The 18,657-nt window shown below is 44.9% G+C and overlaps 1 protein-coding gene across 13 annotated transcripts in view; it reads left to right on the forward strand.

The window, feature by feature from the left end:
- hecw2a (HECT, C2 and WW domain containing E3 ubiquitin protein ligase 2a) overlaps positions 1-16,675 on the forward strand; it is a 48,473-nt gene extending 31,798 nt beyond the window's left edge. For 12 of the 13 annotated variants that reach the window (XM_088605601.1, XM_088605600.1, XM_088605606.1 and 9 more), the window contains 23 exons: positions 63-163; positions 553-1,358; positions 1,843-2,143; positions 3,358-3,453; positions 3,838-3,988; positions 4,128-4,228; positions 5,050-5,174; positions 5,706-5,891; positions 6,318-6,470; positions 7,295-7,397; positions 7,724-7,820; positions 8,106-8,189; positions 8,443-8,552; positions 10,477-10,597; positions 10,878-10,991; positions 11,638-11,790; positions 12,192-12,290; positions 13,007-13,136; positions 13,360-13,506; positions 13,884-13,998; positions 14,282-14,367; positions 14,621-14,733; positions 14,860-16,675. In XM_088605601.1, coding sequence (XP_088461727.1) covers positions 63-163; positions 553-1,358; positions 1,843-2,143; positions 3,358-3,453; positions 3,838-3,988; positions 4,128-4,228; positions 5,050-5,174; positions 5,706-5,891; positions 6,318-6,470; positions 7,295-7,397; positions 7,724-7,820; positions 8,106-8,189; positions 8,443-8,552; positions 10,477-10,597; positions 10,878-10,991; positions 11,638-11,790; positions 12,192-12,290; positions 13,007-13,136; positions 13,360-13,506; positions 13,884-13,998; positions 14,282-14,367; positions 14,621-14,733; positions 14,860-14,971 — 3,604 coding nt within the window. In that variant the 3' untranslated portion in view covers positions 14,972-16,675. The remainder of the gene's footprint in view (positions 1-62; positions 164-552; positions 1,359-1,842; positions 2,144-3,357; positions 3,454-3,837; positions 3,989-4,127; positions 4,229-5,049; positions 5,175-5,705; positions 5,892-6,317; positions 6,471-7,294; positions 7,398-7,723; positions 7,821-8,105; positions 8,190-8,442; positions 8,553-10,476; positions 10,598-10,877; positions 10,992-11,637; positions 11,791-12,191; positions 12,291-13,006; positions 13,137-13,359; positions 13,507-13,883; positions 13,999-14,281; positions 14,368-14,620; positions 14,734-14,859) is intronic. The other variant, XM_088605599.1, reaches the window with a different exon arrangement.
- Positions 16,676-18,657: the final 1,982 nt, after the last annotated feature.

An 18,657-nucleotide genomic window follows, 5' to 3' on the forward strand; every position in this document is an offset into this window, starting at 1 on the left:
TGTCTGAACATGTGCATGTGCTTCTGTGCCCATTCAGTGATGACTATGTCTCTGTTACACAGGGACCAGACCCTGAGCTACACACTCTGCCGCCGATTGCCCACAGACCATGTCAGTGGTCAGCTGCAGTTCCGAGTCGAGATCACGTCCACAGGACATGAAGGTGGGCACCGTGTGTGGCTATATTCTCCAAACAGGACCAACTGAGAAGGAGATAATAGCAAAGACCTGTACTGCAAGTAAATTAGAACTTATAAGACCCCTGGTATCTACAATACATCAAAGTAATGTGCCTGTTCATACCGTTTAATTTATTTTAGGAAAATGATACAAAGAATTGGAATGAAAATAATTTAGATATAGAAAGGAAATGTACTGTTGTGCTGTTGTTCTTTAGTCTACATCAAGTATAAATAAGAACGTATCAGACTGCTGTGCCATGGGAATCTTAATTCCATCCCTGCAGATACGTTGGTTTAAAGTTACTAGAAGGAAACGTGTAATATATTGTTGTGCTACACTTTGGTCTCCCCTCTTGCTGTATTGTCTTAGACGCCTCGCCAGACACAATGGGCTCTCTTCTGGGGGCTACTGCAGTGAATGGGGACCCAGGGAGCCCCTCTGATGATGAGGACCTGCCAGGTGGCCCTCACCCCCACTCCCAGTCTGTTCCAGGGACCACTAGGGAGCCCTCTCCCACCGGCTCGGAAGACTCCGTGCCTGGCGAGGTCCTGCGCAATGGGGAGGGGCAGGAGGAGGACGAGACAACCAGGGAGGGCTTGGAGGGGGGCGCCGAAGGAGGATTTCAGCTGCGCTGCACCCACGCACTGCGGCAGGAGTCCCTCAATGACTACCTAGATGCAATCGAGGCCCCGAAAGGCCCAGGGGAGCGGCCTTTGGGTGCCGCATCGCCCAAACTACGCAGCAGCTTCCCGACGGACACGCGGCTCAGCGCCATGCTGCACATTGACTCCGACGAGGATGAGGAGGTGGGCCTGCGACCCGAACCGGGAGGAGAGACGGAGGGGGGTCTGCTGCTGCTGCTCAACGGGGGCCTGGAGGGGAAACCCCCCCGGACGGAAGGGGGCGAAGTGGAGGCGGTTCAACCGATAGAGGAGATAGAGGGGACAGCTGTGGCCGTTGCCCAGCTGCCTGAAGAAGGGGAGCCCCCCTCCCATAGCCCCCCAGGGCCTGATGTCCAAGAGGGGCCAGAGGAGCCAGAGCCAGGGGGGTCCAGCCAGGAGCAAGAGAGCGAGGTGACAGAGGGTGGCCCCAGCTCAGGCACGGGCACCACCCATCAGTCATCCACAGGCTGTTCCTCCTTTGACAGCAGCCGATACCCCGCCTCCTCTTCACAGGTCAGTGGGCCTCCTGCGGGCAGAGAGGGGGCAGGGTGACAGCAGTGGGAGAATCTCCAAAGAAATCTCCAAAGAAATGAAGCCCTAGACACTACTGGGCGGGCTGATCCTGATTTTCTGAATGTATTTGTAAAAGAAAATTAACTAGAGAAATCTAGCGAGAGACAGTGTAACCCCAATAATGAGGAGTCAAATGTTTTGACTTATAATTAGTTTTGGAAAATTGTTTGGAGCTTATGTGGTTTGCAGACTTTTCTCTTGGGTCTTCCTACAGATGTAGCGTAGTGCGATCAAGTGTTTGGCATATTTTATGACTGAGATAGAGAATGAACAAATTCCGATGTGGCTCCATGGCAGAGGTACATATATTTTGCTGAGGTATTTATACGTAGTGAGGTATCCAGCCTCTTTTGCACACTCTTTTCTTTTTTCTTACTCTCCTCCTCCACCTCCCAGCATTGTGGTCTGGCTCGTTTCTTTTCAGGAGGAGGAAGAGGGAGGGGCACCCTCCAGCGACCCAGGAGGAGGGGGGTCTTCTGAAGCTACACCCACCACCAGCGATGTTGCTGATGAAGGAGGAGGATCCGGTCAACCTGCTGTAGGAGGGGAGGATCCTCAGGGAGCGACAGCCGCCAATGGGGATGAAGAAGAGGAAGAGATCTGGAGGAGGAGGCAGAGTCTGCAAGCTGCTGGAGGTGAATCGCAGGAAGAGGACGTGAGGTCAGCTGGGGCCAGTGGCCCAGTGGACTCAGGTCAGAGTGCCACAGAGACTGACGGAGATGCAGGTGAGAGCAAAGTGGATTTGTGCATTTCTTGAACAAGTTGGCACTGCAGCTGATTCTTTCCACATTGAAAGGGAATCACTTATAATTTCACAGTAGTATACCACTGTGGCAAAGCATCGTCAAGCACTATAAAGGCACTTTTAGTATAGCAAAACCAGGGAAGGTCAACCTCTTTTATCTGGAAGATCCCCTTTCCAAGAATCACTCAGAAGAACAGAACCTATAATCAAAACAAAATATGTATTGGGAATTACTATCAGACAAGAGCTGTTTATATGACAAAAATGGAAATGAATGAAAAAACCTCTGGTTGAAAGTTAGCTCTGTAAGCAATCCATTAATGATGGAAAAGTGAGTACTGTGCAGGGATTGATTTCACAATTAGTTTTGGAGTGAAAAATGTTGCATTCTTTGTTGGGACCCCCTGGACAACTGTTTGAACTGCACTGATGCAGACAATTAGAAACCAAGGCAAGGGAAAATGAATATGAAATAAAAATCACAGAGCTTCTGTGCATATTTCAACTGTTTAACTTTCAAAATCAATCTTAGTGGATGTTTGAAACATGTATCTATTGAGTATAGCAGTGATCTCCAAATCTGGCCATTGTGTGTCTACAGGTGTTTATGGTCTAGACTCATAATGACCCAAATAAGCACAATATTGACTTAATCTGACCAGTTTGAACGTTTCTCTCAGCTATTCAGGTATTCAGTACTTTTGCAGTTAATTTGACAATCCACAGAAATGAAGACAAGACTGATGCACACAGAATCTGGAAAAAATAGACAAATGGAAACAATTCTTATTGTGTGTCATTAACAAAAGCACATCTTTACAAAGATAAGATATTACAATGAAATATTACAAGCAGAACAAGGCAGAATATGAACATCTGGATATGTCTAGAAAACGTGAATCATAAAATGTCCTGTCTAGGAACAGTAACAAAAAATGAAAAGAAAATCATCCACACTATACACAAATAGGTAACAGTGTCTTGGAAAAGTCCCAGAAAGGTAGTGGATATTGATTCTTGACTATACTGGTAGGCTGTAAACAAACCACCAGTTATACACTATTTTCACTAGATACTTCAGTGAAGCAAACTCAATGAACATTGCTCTGTCTATTCCCTGTTCTCGCTCCTCCTTCTGTTTTATTTGTCTTTTCTCTTTGCCGTTCTTCTTGACTCTTTTTCTCTCACCTGCAGCCTCCCAGGTCAATGGGCACCAGCCAATGCGTTCGCTGCCCTCAGTGCGTCAAGAAATCAGCCGCTACCAGCGAGTGGATGAGCCACTGCCACCCAGTGAGTCCAGATTTCTGGGGAAAAGAGGGGGAGGGGATCAAGGCCTTGCTGAGGAAAACCCCTGAAGTATTAAATCATGAGTATCTGTTTCTCAAGCAGGGCACTGACGTCTGTTTTCATTCTGTTTTGCCCAGCAGTCTTTGCAAAGTGCCTTTAAACTCTAACAACACTTAAAGGGAAAACTGAGGGGAGATTTCACTGGAGGTGTTTATGCAACTGGCCACAGGGGCTTCAGAGTGTTGGGTTTGGGCAGGTGGTAGGCCAGAGGAGCTAATGGGTGTGAAGTAGGTGGTGGAGAATTGATGGAGCCCAGTAGATCCAGTAACCCCGGTTAGTAAGTAAGTGCAGTAATATTGCTGCTCTGCTGTGTGTGTTGTGCGTCAGACTGGGAGGCCCGTATTGACAGCCACGGTCGGGTCTTCTATGTGGACCATGTGAACCGGACAACCACCTGGCAGCGGCCTACCGCCCCCCCTGCTCCCCAGGTCCTGCAGAGATCCAACTCCATCCAGCAGATGGAACAGCTGAACCGCAGGTAGGGCCAAGCACAGAAAGACAGATAGGGATCTCCTGCTGGGGGAACGAGAAGCCTTTGTATGTCCTTCTTTTTGCATGGGTGGCCTGTGGAAGCAAACATGCAGTGCCCTGTCTGTCTATCTCTTTCTCTCCCATAGGTATCAGAGTATCCGGCGGACAATGACAAACGAGCGGCCCGAGGACCAGGCATCTGAGATCCCCCCTGAAGACGGCGACCTGCTGCACCACACTATCCCGGGTACAGACACAGCTGCCCTTCTCTAACCACAGCACAGCAGGGAGACAGGGCTGCAGTTTAAGGGATGCGGGATATTATAGGACCCAATAAAATCTTCTGGTTATTTTAGGATTGTTGGGTTACTTTGGGCAAATGTTACTTTTTACATAGATAAACATGAGGTTTATAATTATTTAATAACATATTGCTCTTTTGCTTTGTTAACACAAGCCTACAGCTTTTAAACCCTGACATGGATCAATGTCCTGTTTCTGGACCTTATTAGGATATTTTATCCTCTTCGGGTCATCTGTGTATATTGGTATATTGTATATTGGTATTACCATACCCATGCATGAAGGACAATGTAAAAATCATCAAATTTAGATGGTATGGAAATTCAGACCTTTAAAGATCAAACAGTTGGGCGTTTCCAGCACTAAGCCCATTCAACATTTGACTTGTAAATCATTTTATCTTCTATATGGTTCCCGACAGCCACCCAGATTCATAGTCGCAAATTCCTGATCAACTCATTTTGGCTGCAGTCCTAGTATCCCTCGTCCTGGCTGGATACAAACTCATCCACCCCTGGCCGAGCTCAGCCTGCTGCGCGCGTCTGCTTGGGAATGTCCAGTCGGCATCAGCGGATGCCAGTAACAAAATCGGAGTCGTATGGGGATTGTAGAGCCCAAGCTGTGTTGTTATTTAATCACCCCAGGACCTTGTGTGTTCAGCTTCATGGATCAGAATTACAATTACGTTTTGTTGTTCGTTGAATATAGAGATGTTCTTGCGTGTTTAGGCACTGTATCGTTGACAGTCATTGTTGTCTGGGACAGAATACCGGCGGGATGGCATGTTGCCCCCCTCCAGCACCCGCTCACGCCTCAGCCTCCTGCTCCAGTCGCCCAGCGCCAAGTTCCTGACCAGCCCCGACTTCTTCACCGTGCTGCATTCCAACCCTGTGAGCAACTGCTGGAGCGAACGGCTGAATGCATGCTGCCATATGTGCCGCACAAACGTACTGCACACGGTTACACATAGCAGTCACACATGTACAGCGCTGCAGTACTCACACTGACGCACACGCACTGAGAATGGTGGTGTGGATGTCATGCCTATTCACCTAACAAACTGCCTGTTGGGTAGACTCTGATCTTCAAGGCTCTTTAAAAATCATAATCTGCATAAGAGCAAGGAGCAGCTTAAACTTGTCCGGTTGAGCAAATAATGAGATCGATTAGGTCATTAAGTCTCAAGAGGAAGGATTTCCCTTTCTAAATATATTGGAACTAGGAAATGTAAAGCGGGCACTTCACCGTGCTTTAGTTTAGTTTAAGTTTTTCAGTTTTAGCTTGGTTGTGGAGTGTGCAGTGGTTAGAGGCAGGACAGCGGAGTTTAGTAATTTTCCTAACGTGAGTTTTTTCTCTTTCGAATAATTGCTATCAACTTAAGTGTGGCAGTAAATGCCTGGATTCGTTGTCGCTCTCTGCAGAGTGCCTATCGCATGTTCACGAGTAACTCGTGTCTGAAACACATGATCAGCAAAGTGCGGCGCGACGCCCACCACTTCGAGCGCTACCAGCACAACCGGGACCTGGTCGCCTTCCTCAACATGTTCGCCAACAAGCAGCTCGAGCTGCCGCGCGGCTGGGAGATGAAACATGACCACACAGGCAAGGTCAGGGAGAGTCCCACACTTTCTTTACCAGAAACACCTTCCTGTCTTCCCTTCTATTCTCCCAACTGGGCTCCCTACTTCCTTTCTGTGGTGCTAGTTCTTATTTTCTCCCTCAGTCCCCTGTCTGTATCATCCTATTTTTCTTGCAAATGGTTCATCCCTCCTGTCTTTTGTCTAGAATTTTGTCGGCTCATTCCCTTACTCATTCCTTTTGTGTTTTCTTTTCTGTTTCTCACTAAACGTCTTCTTCTCCTCCACATTGCCATCTTACTGCTATTCTATCTCTCTCTTTTCCTTGCTGACCAACACTCTGTGGGTGATAGTGAGGCACTCTGTATCCCTGCAGGAGCAGCAGAGAGGTGCTCTCAAGCTAACTGTTCCACCCCTCTCTTTGGCTGTTTCTTGTCCCCTTGTCTGTTACTCCAGCCATTCTTCGTGGATCACAACTGCCGCAGCACGACCTTCATCGACCCCCGCCTTCCGCTGCAGAGCGCGCGGCCCAGCAGCCTCCTGGCGCACCGCCAGCACCTGACCCGCCAGCGCAGCCACAGCGCCGGGGAGGTGAGCACCCGGCGCCTGGTGAGCACTGCGCCCGTACCTCCCCAAACTCCCGACCCCTTGGCCTCGGCAGCAGTCTGCACTGCAACACTTTCTGACATATTCTGTAGCAAACCACCCTGCTCTGTACTGCATCTGCTCAACCCCTGGCCACTGACTGACACACAAAATTTCCAGTCAGTTGACACTGATACAAACATTTTTAAAAACAATACATTATTTCTATGAATGGAAATCAGTAAGGAGAGTCTTTCTTGTTTTGGATTCCAGCCTTGTGCTGGATGCTAGAAAGTTAGTGGACTAGACAACCTTGGGGACAGAAGTTCAAGTAGGTAGTGGGGTTAGCATGTGTAGGCTGCAAAGGAACAGATAAGGGTTTATTCCATGCTGAAAGGAAAAGAAAAGAGACTTCTTCACTTGTGAGCCTCACACCTGAAGAAGGCTCCACAGCTGAAACGTTGTGTCTCTTTTCTTTTCCTTTCAGCATGGAATAAACATTTACCTGTTCCTTTACAACCTTGTGCAGAGTCACTGGAAATCACATGATTAGCTAGCTGTACTGGGATGTGTGGAGTATGAGACATGCAGACAAGCAGACAGGGATGACTATATTTTCTTATTTTCTTCAGGTAACGGACAGCATGAGCCTCTAAATATCTTATTAATATCCCAGATATATGAACTGCTAACTGCTCTTTCACATTTCCGCATTTATGAATCATTCACAATTTCAACCCAGAACACATTATTTGTGGAGAAACAATTCTGAAAATGGAGGTGCTAGTAAGTGTCCTGTGATGGACGATGGGAGGTATTAAGCTCGGCGGTTCTGTGCTGTTTTCCAGGTGGGTGATGATTCCCGGCACTCTGGCCCACCCGTTCTCCCTCGTCCCTCCAGCACCTTCAACACAGTTAGTCGCAGCCAGTACCAGGACATGGTGCCTGTCGGTGGGTATGACACCAGCTTGCCCTCACACACGGGCCCACTCACATTTTACCGCACTGACATGTGAGCAGATTCTGAGAGAAGCCTGCCCCACTGCCAACCCTACCACAACCAAATTTACCCCACAGTGGTGCTATCCTACTCTCTGCTGTTCCCCACTTTGCCACTCTGTACCACACATAGTGAGGTATGGGATTTAAAGTTAATTATGTAAAAAAAGACACTTTATCCTCCAGACCAGTAAGACTGAAAAATGCCTAGGCCTGTGTTTCCAGTGGGTGGGTGTGGTGTGTCTGTGCCTGACCCCTGGCTCTATTTTCCATTGCAGCTTATAATGACAAGATTGTGGCATTTTTGCGGCAACCCAACATCTTCGAAATCCTGCAGGAAAGGCAGCCAGAGCTCATCAGGAACCACTCGCTCAGGTGACACCTTTTCCTTCATCTCGGTTTCTCTGTTTCACTCCTTGCCTCCATGCTTCTCCTTACTTTTCCTCTCTATCCCGTCTCTCTTCTTCCATCTTCCTTCTCCTGCATCCCACTCTCTCGCTCTTCCACGCTCTCCACTCCCTTCCATTTCCTGCCTCTTCTCCCTTCCAGTGTGTGTGCGGACAGAGACAGCGCGAGCTTGTGTTTGTTCAGATAGACGGCGCGAGCGCGTCGGCTGTGCTTCTGTGTTCAGTGATACAGTGGCTGTGTCCGTCTCTTCAGGGAGAAGGTGCAGTTTATCCGCAGTGAGGGTGCCCCTGGCCTTGCCCGGCTTTCCAGTGATGCTGACCTTGTCATGTTGCTAAGGTTAGTCAGGGGAGTAGGGGTCACTGTGGGCTGAACGAAGGCTCATTGAGGTTGATTTGATCTTTCTAGAATCTACTCATGGCCTGCTGGAAGGAAACAACGATCCTAAGAAACCATTAAAGGGTCAGAGATGTTTCTCTGGGGTCATGACAGAACTGTAATGAAACAGCCAAATAGACCTGTATGGAAAAGAAAATGTGAGGTTTCAGTCGTTACTTCTCTGTCTTATACGTCCTTTACTTTCTCAACACAGCTTGTTTGAAGAGGAAGTGATGTCATACGTACCACCCCATGCCTTACTGCACGCCAGCTATTGTCAGTCCCCACGGGGCTCGCCCGTCTCTTCCCCCCAGAACTCTCCAGGTGGGTTTTCCTGCACTCATTCACCTGAGGAGAGACCTTTTTACTGTATTTATATTGCTTCATTTTTTAATTCTATTCTTTGATTTTTTGCATTGCTTTTTGCTCTACAATTCCAATGAAAATAGTGTCTTACCCCCCTTTCCTGTCTCACTCACTCCCCCATGTTATTCAGCCTTTCCCTTATTGCTAGCGTGGTACACTTTCCTTATCTACCCTCACTTGGTCTCAGTCAAGTTTCTACCCTTTACATTGTTTTTTCGTGGATATGTTGGATGCAGTTAGTCTCAGGAAAGGGTCCCTTCCTATATTTAATATGCTAAATGATTCTTTGAGATGAAAGATGCTATATAAATGCAATTAATTATTTATTCATTGGTATAATTAAATCCCCCACCCTTTCAATCGCCTTTTCTTCACCAGATTTATTCACTTGAAGTCTGTTTCTATAGTCCCCGGGCCCAGCTGTGCCCAAACTGTAGTATTGTAATAGCAAGGTAAACAGATTTAGCTAAGGCAAAGAGGTGTCTTGTCTCTCCCACTCTGCCTCTCTCTCTCAGATTCAATTGTGGAAGAGCTTTTATTGGCCTAACAAGATTAGTCATTTTGCCAAAGGAAATTGGCTCAGCACAAAACATATCTCTCTGCCTTTTAATATATTTGTCGCTCCTTGCCTCTCTCCTTCTATCTCCTCTTGCTGATCTGCAGCCTTGGCATGTCTTCTACTGTATCAAATCCTCAGATTTCAGTAGCAGTTGTGTAAAATTCCTTTATACACCTCATATCATATTGACCGAACACACCTATGCACTGAGTATGTATATGTGGGGTCTCGATATCTGTAAATTTAACATTTGGGAATCTGCTTATTCACGATTTAGTCTGCGGAAGGGGTCTTGCGTGAAGATGAAAGTTGAGCTGAAGGTTGCAATGCAAAAGACTAGGGTCCTGAGACGAATCTAGCTAGTGAGAGAGCCTCTTGCTGCCTCCTGCCTAAGTTCTCACTGCCTAGTACACATCACAACATGGTCTTGTATTTATGTTGCAAGAAACGCCCCCGGTTCTGTGTTGGCAGCATGGGGAATGACAGGCTGGAGATGACTTTACAGGTTTTTTCTGACTGTTTTTGCCCATTTCATTCCAGTGAGGTACGTTAATTTCAGAGGCAGAGAAAGTGCATGAGGGATGCAGAGGAGGCATTCATGTTTATTTTAACTGATTATTACTATATGTTTGTGAATACTGTTGTTTCCTTTAGTTGATCGATGTTTTTTAAATTAACTTAAAGCCAATGAATAAGTACTTACTTTCTCTTATAAGTGTGGGCTACTTATATCTTTGGACCACATGTGCTATATTCTGTGCTACATTATGCGACAGTGTAGGGGTGGACTTGATTCTATGCGAATGTGACTATTTCTGATGGTTCTCTGCAACCAACCCCTTATGAATAAGACTACTGAATGTGCACTGTAAATGTATACTGCATATAAAGGTGTAAGAAGTGTAGTTTGTCAGACGTAATTATGTGCGTTGATAGTCTATTGCTGATTGATGTCGATATATTAAATGCAAGCAAATATTTTTTCAGTACAAATGAATTAGATTATGATTTCCAATGTTTTAATAAGAATGATTTATAATATGAAGGTGTAATGTGTTGAATTTTTCTCCCTTCTTTCTGTGATGTCTTCCAGTTTTTATTGTGTTGAGAATGACCTCGTTTCACTATACTAATTAAAACAGAACAGCTCTGCCAAAACTCCCTGAGAGACAAAAGACTTCCCTTCTCCTGCTTACACTTCACTTTGTCAAGAACAAGAACTCACTCTTTAACCTTCTCTTTTTCCTCTCTCTGTGTTTTTTTTTTCTTCCTGCACGCCCACTTTGTCCTTCCTCCCTCCACCTCCCTCTCTTTATCTCTCAGGTACTCAGCGAGCAAATGCCCGAGCCCCTGCTCCTTACAAGCGGGACTTTGAGGCCAAACTGCGCAACTTCTACCGCAAGCTGGAGACCAAGGGCTATGGGCAGGGCCCAGGGAAACTGAAGTAAGTATGTGGGCAAGAGGACAGTGCCGTGACAAGGAAATATGAATGGTAGTGAAAAGATCTTGGTTTAGCATATCATATTACAGAGCACATTTATTGTGATTTAGCTCATCTTGTCTCCATGGTGGGGTCTGGCGTTCTTGCACCAGAGAGGAGTGCCACCACTGCCCCTTCTAGCAGCAACCTGACTTTCTAGCGATGAGTCCTGTGCAAGTGATGGTGTCTCTCTTTCCCTCTCTCCCTTACTCCACCACTTGCTCTCCCCCTCTCTCTGCCAAAGGCTGATTATCCGCAGGGATCATCTCCTAGAAGACGCCTTTAACCAGATCATGGGCTACTCCCGCAAGGACCTGCAGAGGAACAAACTCTATGTAACCTTTGTAGGAGAGGAGGGGTAGGATGCACTCCTCTGCACTGATACACAGCTATCCACAGTGTATAACACTGAATAAACACACTTACACTCTTAAGTACTGTTATTGAGGTGGACATATTCTGTCATTTTATAAACCTAGTAAGTCATTCACATGTACTTCTAATTTGGAGCCTTTCTAAAAGATTTTGAAGTTTACATTAAAAGAAGTAAAATATAGCATTAAATACCAATATGTGAGTACTGTAACTATTAGCATCCGTTGCATTTTTATTGTCTCTCTGTAAACTGTCTACTGTATATTGTAGCTGTAGGAAACCTTAGGCAATGTTTACTAGCTGTGGGATTATTCTATGCAGGAATAAACATACATTACACTGTCATTTTCTGAAAGATGATTATATAGTTCGTGGAATTCAATAATGTCAAAAGACATTTCCAATTGGGAGTATCTAGAAAATTCTGTATGACAGAATATCAGAATAAATGTGTCAAAAACATGTTTCCAAAAAACTGCTGAAACTCCTTTGCTTGTATAACTGTACCAATAGATACATACTCTTGGATAACATGCAAAAACACTGCTGTACACACCCTGATATTCATACTGATATAATTGTCCTGACCTATGGCCTTTGACCTCTGATCTGCTATATGCATGTTTCAGGCTGGATTACAGTGGCCCATCGCGAGAGTTCTTTTTCCTTGTGTCCCGGGAGCTATTCAACCCCTACTACGGCCTGTTTGAATACTCTGCCAATGACACCTACACAGTGCAGATCAGCCCCATGTCTGCCTTCGTTGACAACCACCACGAGTGGTTAGTTTTCATCCACTGCGTATGTGTGTCCTCTGAATGAATGTACAGCAGCAGGGTGACTTTCAAGACTACTTGCCCCATATTTACGTTCCTTTCTCACTCATTAAATGTATCAGCTAATTTGATCTAATTATTTTTAAATAGAAAACCTGTGGTATTTCTTGCTACATCTGCCACTGTGTAGTTTTACATTTACGTTTTGGAAAATTGAAGGAACAACATTCGACCCTTGAACAAAGTGTCTTCAATGTCAGCCTGTGAGTGTGTATGCTTGTGCACAATGAGAGTGTTTGCAGTGTGCTGTGGTTGTGCTCCATGTCTATAAGTGTGCTGTGTGTTGTGTTTAGCTATACTGTGTATCAGTGTCTCAGTACTGTGTGACAAGTCTGTCCCTCTTTCAGGTTCCGGTTCAGTGGGCGTATTCTGGGCCTGGCCCTGATTCACCAGTACCTGCTGGATGCCTTCTTCACCCGACCCTTCTACAAGGGGCTTCTCAGGATGTAAGTACTGCCACTAGTGTATTAACATTTATCACCTCCCCATGACAGTGTTGGCACTCACACAGTGGGGAACAGACCACACGTTTCTCAACAAAGGATCCTGTCATGAAATCCATGAAATATTAATTGAATCCAGAATTGTGGTTACGTACATTTACAGTAAGCCAAATCAGTTGCATTAATGAAAGCAATTCATTTAGTTTGAGTCGGTTCTGGCTAGAGCACCTGGTGAGGTGTAAGGGGTATGTGTTCGTTGACAACCACCGTGATTGATCAGTTTTCATCCAATGTATATGTGTGCTCTCTGACTGAAATGGAAAGTATGTAAAGTGTATGTAGAACTTTTGATTATGTTGAGTCCTTTACCCTGGAAGCCTACAGTCAGGGATGTCCATTTTCTATTATTCAGACACTGGAGGATATGCTTTTATTTCTGGATTATATTTCTGTTCAAATCTGAATTTCTGATCTAGACTGTTCTTCTCCTCTGGATTGAAGCAGTTATTAGCTTAACTGCTAATACAGTTTGGTTACATACTTAACTGCTTGGATACATTATGACTGTATCCAAGCCTTTAGTCATGAAGGACTGGACGTTAAGTTGTCATGGAAGCCTGGAGGGCTGTGGCTCTCTAGGAGCAGTAGTAATGAGTGTGCTGTATATCAGAGAGAGTATAGCTGTGATCATTGTCCCTTGTCATTTTTCATTGTCCCAGCCCATGTGACCTCAGTGACCTGGAATACCTTGATGAGGAGTTCCACCAGAGCCTGCAGTGGATGAAGGATAATGACATCAATGACATGTTGGATCTCACCTTCACCGTCAACGAGGAGGTCTTTGGGCAGGTCGGTCTCCCTCCAACTGGCACAGACAGACGGCAAAAAACGCGCCAACTAAAGGTTTACCAGGATGTATCGACTCCATGCATTTTGTGACATTGCAGTTGCAGTTTGTGCTGTTAGATGTTGTAATAATTGAAGGCCAATAATCATTTTCAAGATCTCCCTTTTTTAAGGGTGGAGTTAATTGTTTCCTCTGTGTGTTTCCTCCCTGTGTGTTTCTGCACAGATCACAGAGCGAGAGCTGAAGCCGGGCGGCGCCAATATCCCTGTATCAGAGAAGAACAAGAAGGAGTACATTGAGCGCATGGTGAAGTGGCGTATCGAGAGGGGCGTGGTACAGCAGACTGAGAGCCTGGTCCGTGGCTTCTATGAGGTAGTATATTGCCTCCCGCTTTCAGTACACTGCCCACCCCCATAGATGTAATAATGTTTATGTTGATTAAGCCATAGACATAATATAACGGTTTGTCTCTGTCATTAATGAAGAGAGTGATACTTCTATAATACAAATAGTCAAAATGATGATGCCACTGTAACAATGGCGACAGTAACTGATACAGTAGCAATAGTACCAACTATATTATTACAGTAGGTAGCAGTACATGCTACTGTACATAGTAACAGTGATAGTGCCATATTAACAATGGAGGTACTATCAGTGCTTTAGCTTACCGTTGTGCTGTTGTTGTGTTGGTTGACGTGGTTGATGGTGGTGGTGTGGAGGCTATGGCATTAATGTGGTGATTGCAGGTGGTTGACGCCCGGCTGGTCTCTGTATTCGACGCTCGGGAGCTGGAGTTGGTGATCGCTGGCACTGCAGAGATCGACCTGAGCGACTGGAGAAACAACACTGAGTACAGAGGAGGTGAGGAAAAGAGAAAGAGCAGAGAATTGAAAGAAAGGGAGAGGGAAGGAGTGGAGGAGAGGCCAGGAAGAAGACAGAAAAGGGCAGAGGGATAGAGAAATGAAGGAAATCATGGAAGGTTGCGAGTAATAGGGACGGGGGGGTTGGTAATTTTGACCTATTAATAGGGAAGGAAATTGGGTGGTGAGAAAGAGAGACATTGAGGGAAATCGGGTTGATATGTGGGGCGGGGAGGCAGTGTGGAGTGTGTTCTGCAGCTGACGGTGTGTCTCCCCCTGCACAGGATACCATGACAACCACATAGTGATCAGGTGGTTCTGGGCAGCAGTGGAAAGATTCAACAATGAGCAGCGACTCCGACTGTTACAGGTATAGCGCCACTCACACAGTGCCTTCTGCTGGGCTTCAGGTTATACTTTTCAGAACAAAGAATGACGGATAAGGCAAAAGGCAAAAAATAAACATAAATAAACTGACATCCTTTAAGATTAATATGAGCCCTAAACCGTACACTTGCTGGTTGCTGTGTTTGTTTTACTAAAAGGTTTGCCTCTCTCCGATCCTTCCTGCCCTTTCGGTCTTTCACTCTTTCCCTCTTTCTGCTCTTCCCTCTTCTCCACAGTTTGTGACTGGCACCTCCAGCATCCCATACGAAGGCTTCGCATCGCTCCGGGGCAGTAACGGTCCCCGCAGATTCTGCGTGGAGAAGTGGGGCAAGATCACGTCTCTGCCCAGGTACTGCCTAGTCCTTACACCCACGTTTGTTCGGTTCCCTATCTCTATCTGTCACTTTTCTTTAGAAAATCAAATTAATGAAAAATGTGTGGTCAGACAGTAAATACGTCTGTTGTGTCACCACAGAGCTCATACCTGCTTTAACCGTCTGGACCTGCCCCCCTACCCTTCATTTTCTATGCTGTATGAGAAGATGCTGACTGCTGTGGAGGAGACCAGCACCTTCGGTTTGGAGTGATCCCTGCTGTTGGCTCACCTCTGACACCTGACCTCTGGACAACAGCCCTGATTCCCCTGGCTACTGGTTACCTCCTTATGCTTGAGAGCTTGGGACATGACACAGTAGAAACACACTGGCAGAGACACACACCTGGTTCCATAAACTGGTATCATAAACATGTACTGTTATGCACTACGCAGGTATACAGACATGAACACATTCACATGCCTAGACATAGCCAAATGTAAACCTCACATACACAGAGAGATTCCCACTCACAAATTCACAGGTGTGTTCATTTCCAAGGGGCTCATTGTCAGTGTGTCTGTGGATTGGGGGAAATCCGGGGCGTCTCCTGTTGAAATTTTTCAGGACACAAGCCATGTGGGACTCCTTCACGGAGACAGAGAACATCTCGCTGGAGTTGATATTGAGGAAAAAGGGAAGGAATTTGCACCCAACCGTCTGCCACCATCAATACTCCCACCCCAAACCCTACCTCCCGTTCTCCAATCGCACTCAATTCCGCCCTCCACCGACCTCAACTTCCGATGGGAGTCAAGGACTAATCTCTCCCGCCAATCACAGGAAGTCAAGCAAAAAAAAACACATTTCTGATAGTATAACAATACAAGAGACTCATGTTTTAATATTTAAAATATGAATTCCAAAGGACGTAACTGCAGAGTTTTCTGAATCAGTGAAGTGATAATAAGCTCTAAGTTCTGGATGTTAGACAAACCCTCTTTTGCAATTGTAGTACAAGAATCGACATGCCCCTGACATTCTGCCTGAGCAGAGACTGTCCTGCAGCACACGGGGATTGTGTAATGTGGTGGGTGTCAGTTTCTCTGTGGTAAAAGTCACTAAGTAACTTAGTGACAAAAGCAAATCAAGGAAAATGAGCCTGTGGTGAAAGAGGGGGTGGTCTGACAGCCCGGAGGGGGCAATTCCTCTAGTCAGTTACAAATACTGACAAACACACGCCATACACACACAGACAAACATGCACACAGTGGTGTTTGACTGCGCTGCAACCCCTTTCTCTTCATTGTGTTTCACAAACGTTAACGGTTCCTCCCACAAACCCCGAGGTAAAATCTGCTGGTCTTCGTTTTAAAACACCTGTACATTGACAGGAATGATCTATCACTAAAAGCACTTTTTTTCTGTACAGTAACTGAAGCACAGGGCAGTTCTTATCAAAAGGTCGACAGTTCACTCTACTGCTGTAGTGCGGGTAGGAATCTGTGCTCAACTGGGTAATACACTCTCTCCTGGCAAGGCCTGACTCTGCACCATTACTGCCCACATGTGGTAAACTGTTCATTCTAAGGCCATCTGTTTGTAAAAGATACTCAAGTCAGTTACAGACACCACTGTGAATACACCCTACATGTAGTTAAACAAGTCTGCAGGTTTCGCATGATATGACAATGCTTTTTTAAAAAGGAATTATTTTTGTTTTATTATTATTATTATTGTTTTTGAAGCAAATTAAGAATGAAGTATCCCTTTATGTTTTTGGCTTATAATCTGTTTCACACACAGCCACACACAAATCAGCAGGCGTACTTGTATACACATGCACTCACACAAACACCCCCACACTTGAAGGTATAATAACCGAACTTTTATTGAATGTGTATATTATGAAACAATCATTTATGAATGCTGTCTGAATGAATGAATTTTGCGAAAAAATAAAAAAAATAAAAATCAGTCTCACTGCCTGGGAGGTGATGAGAGACACTATTTGGAAGGCTTTTCTGGAGGCTGAGAGAGGATGGAGGGAGCTTTCTATCTGTATGCAATTAACAGAATGTATTCTGCCCCTTCTGTGAACACAGCTGCCGGAACTCATCTTGGAAAATGCACCAGTGTGAAAGGGTTTGCATTACTCTGACAATGCTGTCATGAGTGCTTTGTGTTTTATATGCTCTCCTGCATGAGGAAGGAAACCACAAAGAGAAACAAAGCGCATGCTTTTGTATGGGACAGTGTGATGTGTGTGATGCTACCTGGTTAAGGGGCTGAGGGAATGATCTCACATGATCCATAAGTCAAAGTGCTGTGAGTCAAAGGTCAGACCAGTGTTCGACAGTTAAGTCTCATCTAAGTTCCTGTCTACCTTAATAAACTAGCGGTGACCTACACAGAATCAAGTCAATTCCAAGAGGAAACTGAGCATTCCATATTACTGAATTACTGAACACTTGAACTGTCATAGCATATTTTGCTTTTCAGGAACTCTGATCAATTTCTAGTAAATCAAATGCACACAATTCTTTTTCAATTAAACATAATCCTTCTTACTGCTTCTATGATATTCTCCTTTGACAATCTTTCCTCATGGCTCCTAATGGCTACTCGAAATGAGGTTTCAGCACACTGCCAGATGTTCCCAGGAAAGGCAGCAAATTATTTTTGGGAGTATCAGGACAGCACGGGGACTGTTTGAAGAGAGGGGTTACAGATAGATTACAGGGGAAAAAAAATGTTCTTTGGAAAAAATCCAGTGAGAGGTTTTGCCATTTCCCAGGGTCTATAGTCGGCTACAAACATGGCTCTAGGATGGTTCTCTCAGAGAACATCCCTGAACTTACTATCCAGCTTAGTGTGTTAATACAAGATATGCTGGGGGACCCCTTTACTGTGAAGCGAGCACTGTCTTTTAGGTCTGATTTGAAAATCATCCTTTCTATTACTCCCTTCTCCGTATGCCTCAGAAAGAGCAAAGGGTTAGAAAACAATCAGCCCTAGAGTTGGCTGGGCTCAAGAAGGTCTCCTTAAAATATTGGTTTGTTTTGTGTTTAAAACTGGGTTCTTTTAGGTGTACCTTTCAATTTGGCTAATTCCAAGTTTAGAACAGATACCAGGGTGGACTAAGATTGTGTTTAGAACTCTACATTTTAGACTTCCACTGGTCTCATATTTTAACAGGGTTGGTTAAGGCTTCAAAGTTTAGTATGAGTTTAGGCTGGGGTCTGAGTTTCTATTTAACCTTAATGAAACTATAATCCGGGTTGGTACAAGTTTAGCATTAAAATCACAAATGTGTGACAGTTGTGATCAGAACAAAATTCTGTGTATTGTGTCTTAAAGGTGACACTTCAGATTGAAATTGTTTTATGACTATAGTCGGATCAAGTCAAGAGTTCATCCGAGTGTCTTTGTTAGGTTGAATCGTTTGTGGGGTAACATTGTGGCTGGATAAGCTTAATTTTGGATTCTGCCTAGGTTTTTGGTCTTTATCACTAAACCTGTATTTCACATCTGATTATATATTTATTATAAATTATATTTCACTTTAATAATAATTTCAACATCAGGTTTGCCACTGTCAGAAGCTCAAGTTTAATCGGAAACAAGAACTGATCCACCTACATTTTGATATAAATATATCCGTATTAACAGACTGTGCAATTAAAAATAGTTGTGGCGGTACGATCAGAACAGCGAAAGGGATGTAGAGGCAGAAAGTCTTCTCTATCTCCTTTCAATTGTGTATTCTGGTGCTGATAGTGCTTTCTCAAAGGTAAGCTCGCAGATCCAGAATCCATTTGCCGAGGTTTTTGTGGATGTTTGGGGGTCTGTGTGCCATGATGAAGTCAAATCAGCAGGGTTTGTGTTGTCAACAGTTAAAGTAAACAGTTAAAGGAATCAAAAATAACATCATTATATAAATGAAATCCCAGAATTTA

The sequence above is a fragment of the Lepisosteus platostomus genome, chromosome 14 (genome assembly GCF_059453375.1).
Source record: "Lepisosteus platostomus isolate fLepPlt1 chromosome 14, fLepPlt1.hap1, whole genome shotgun sequence".
NCBI classification, from domain to species: domain Eukaryota; kingdom Metazoa; phylum Chordata; class Actinopteri; order Semionotiformes; family Lepisosteidae; genus Lepisosteus; species Lepisosteus platostomus.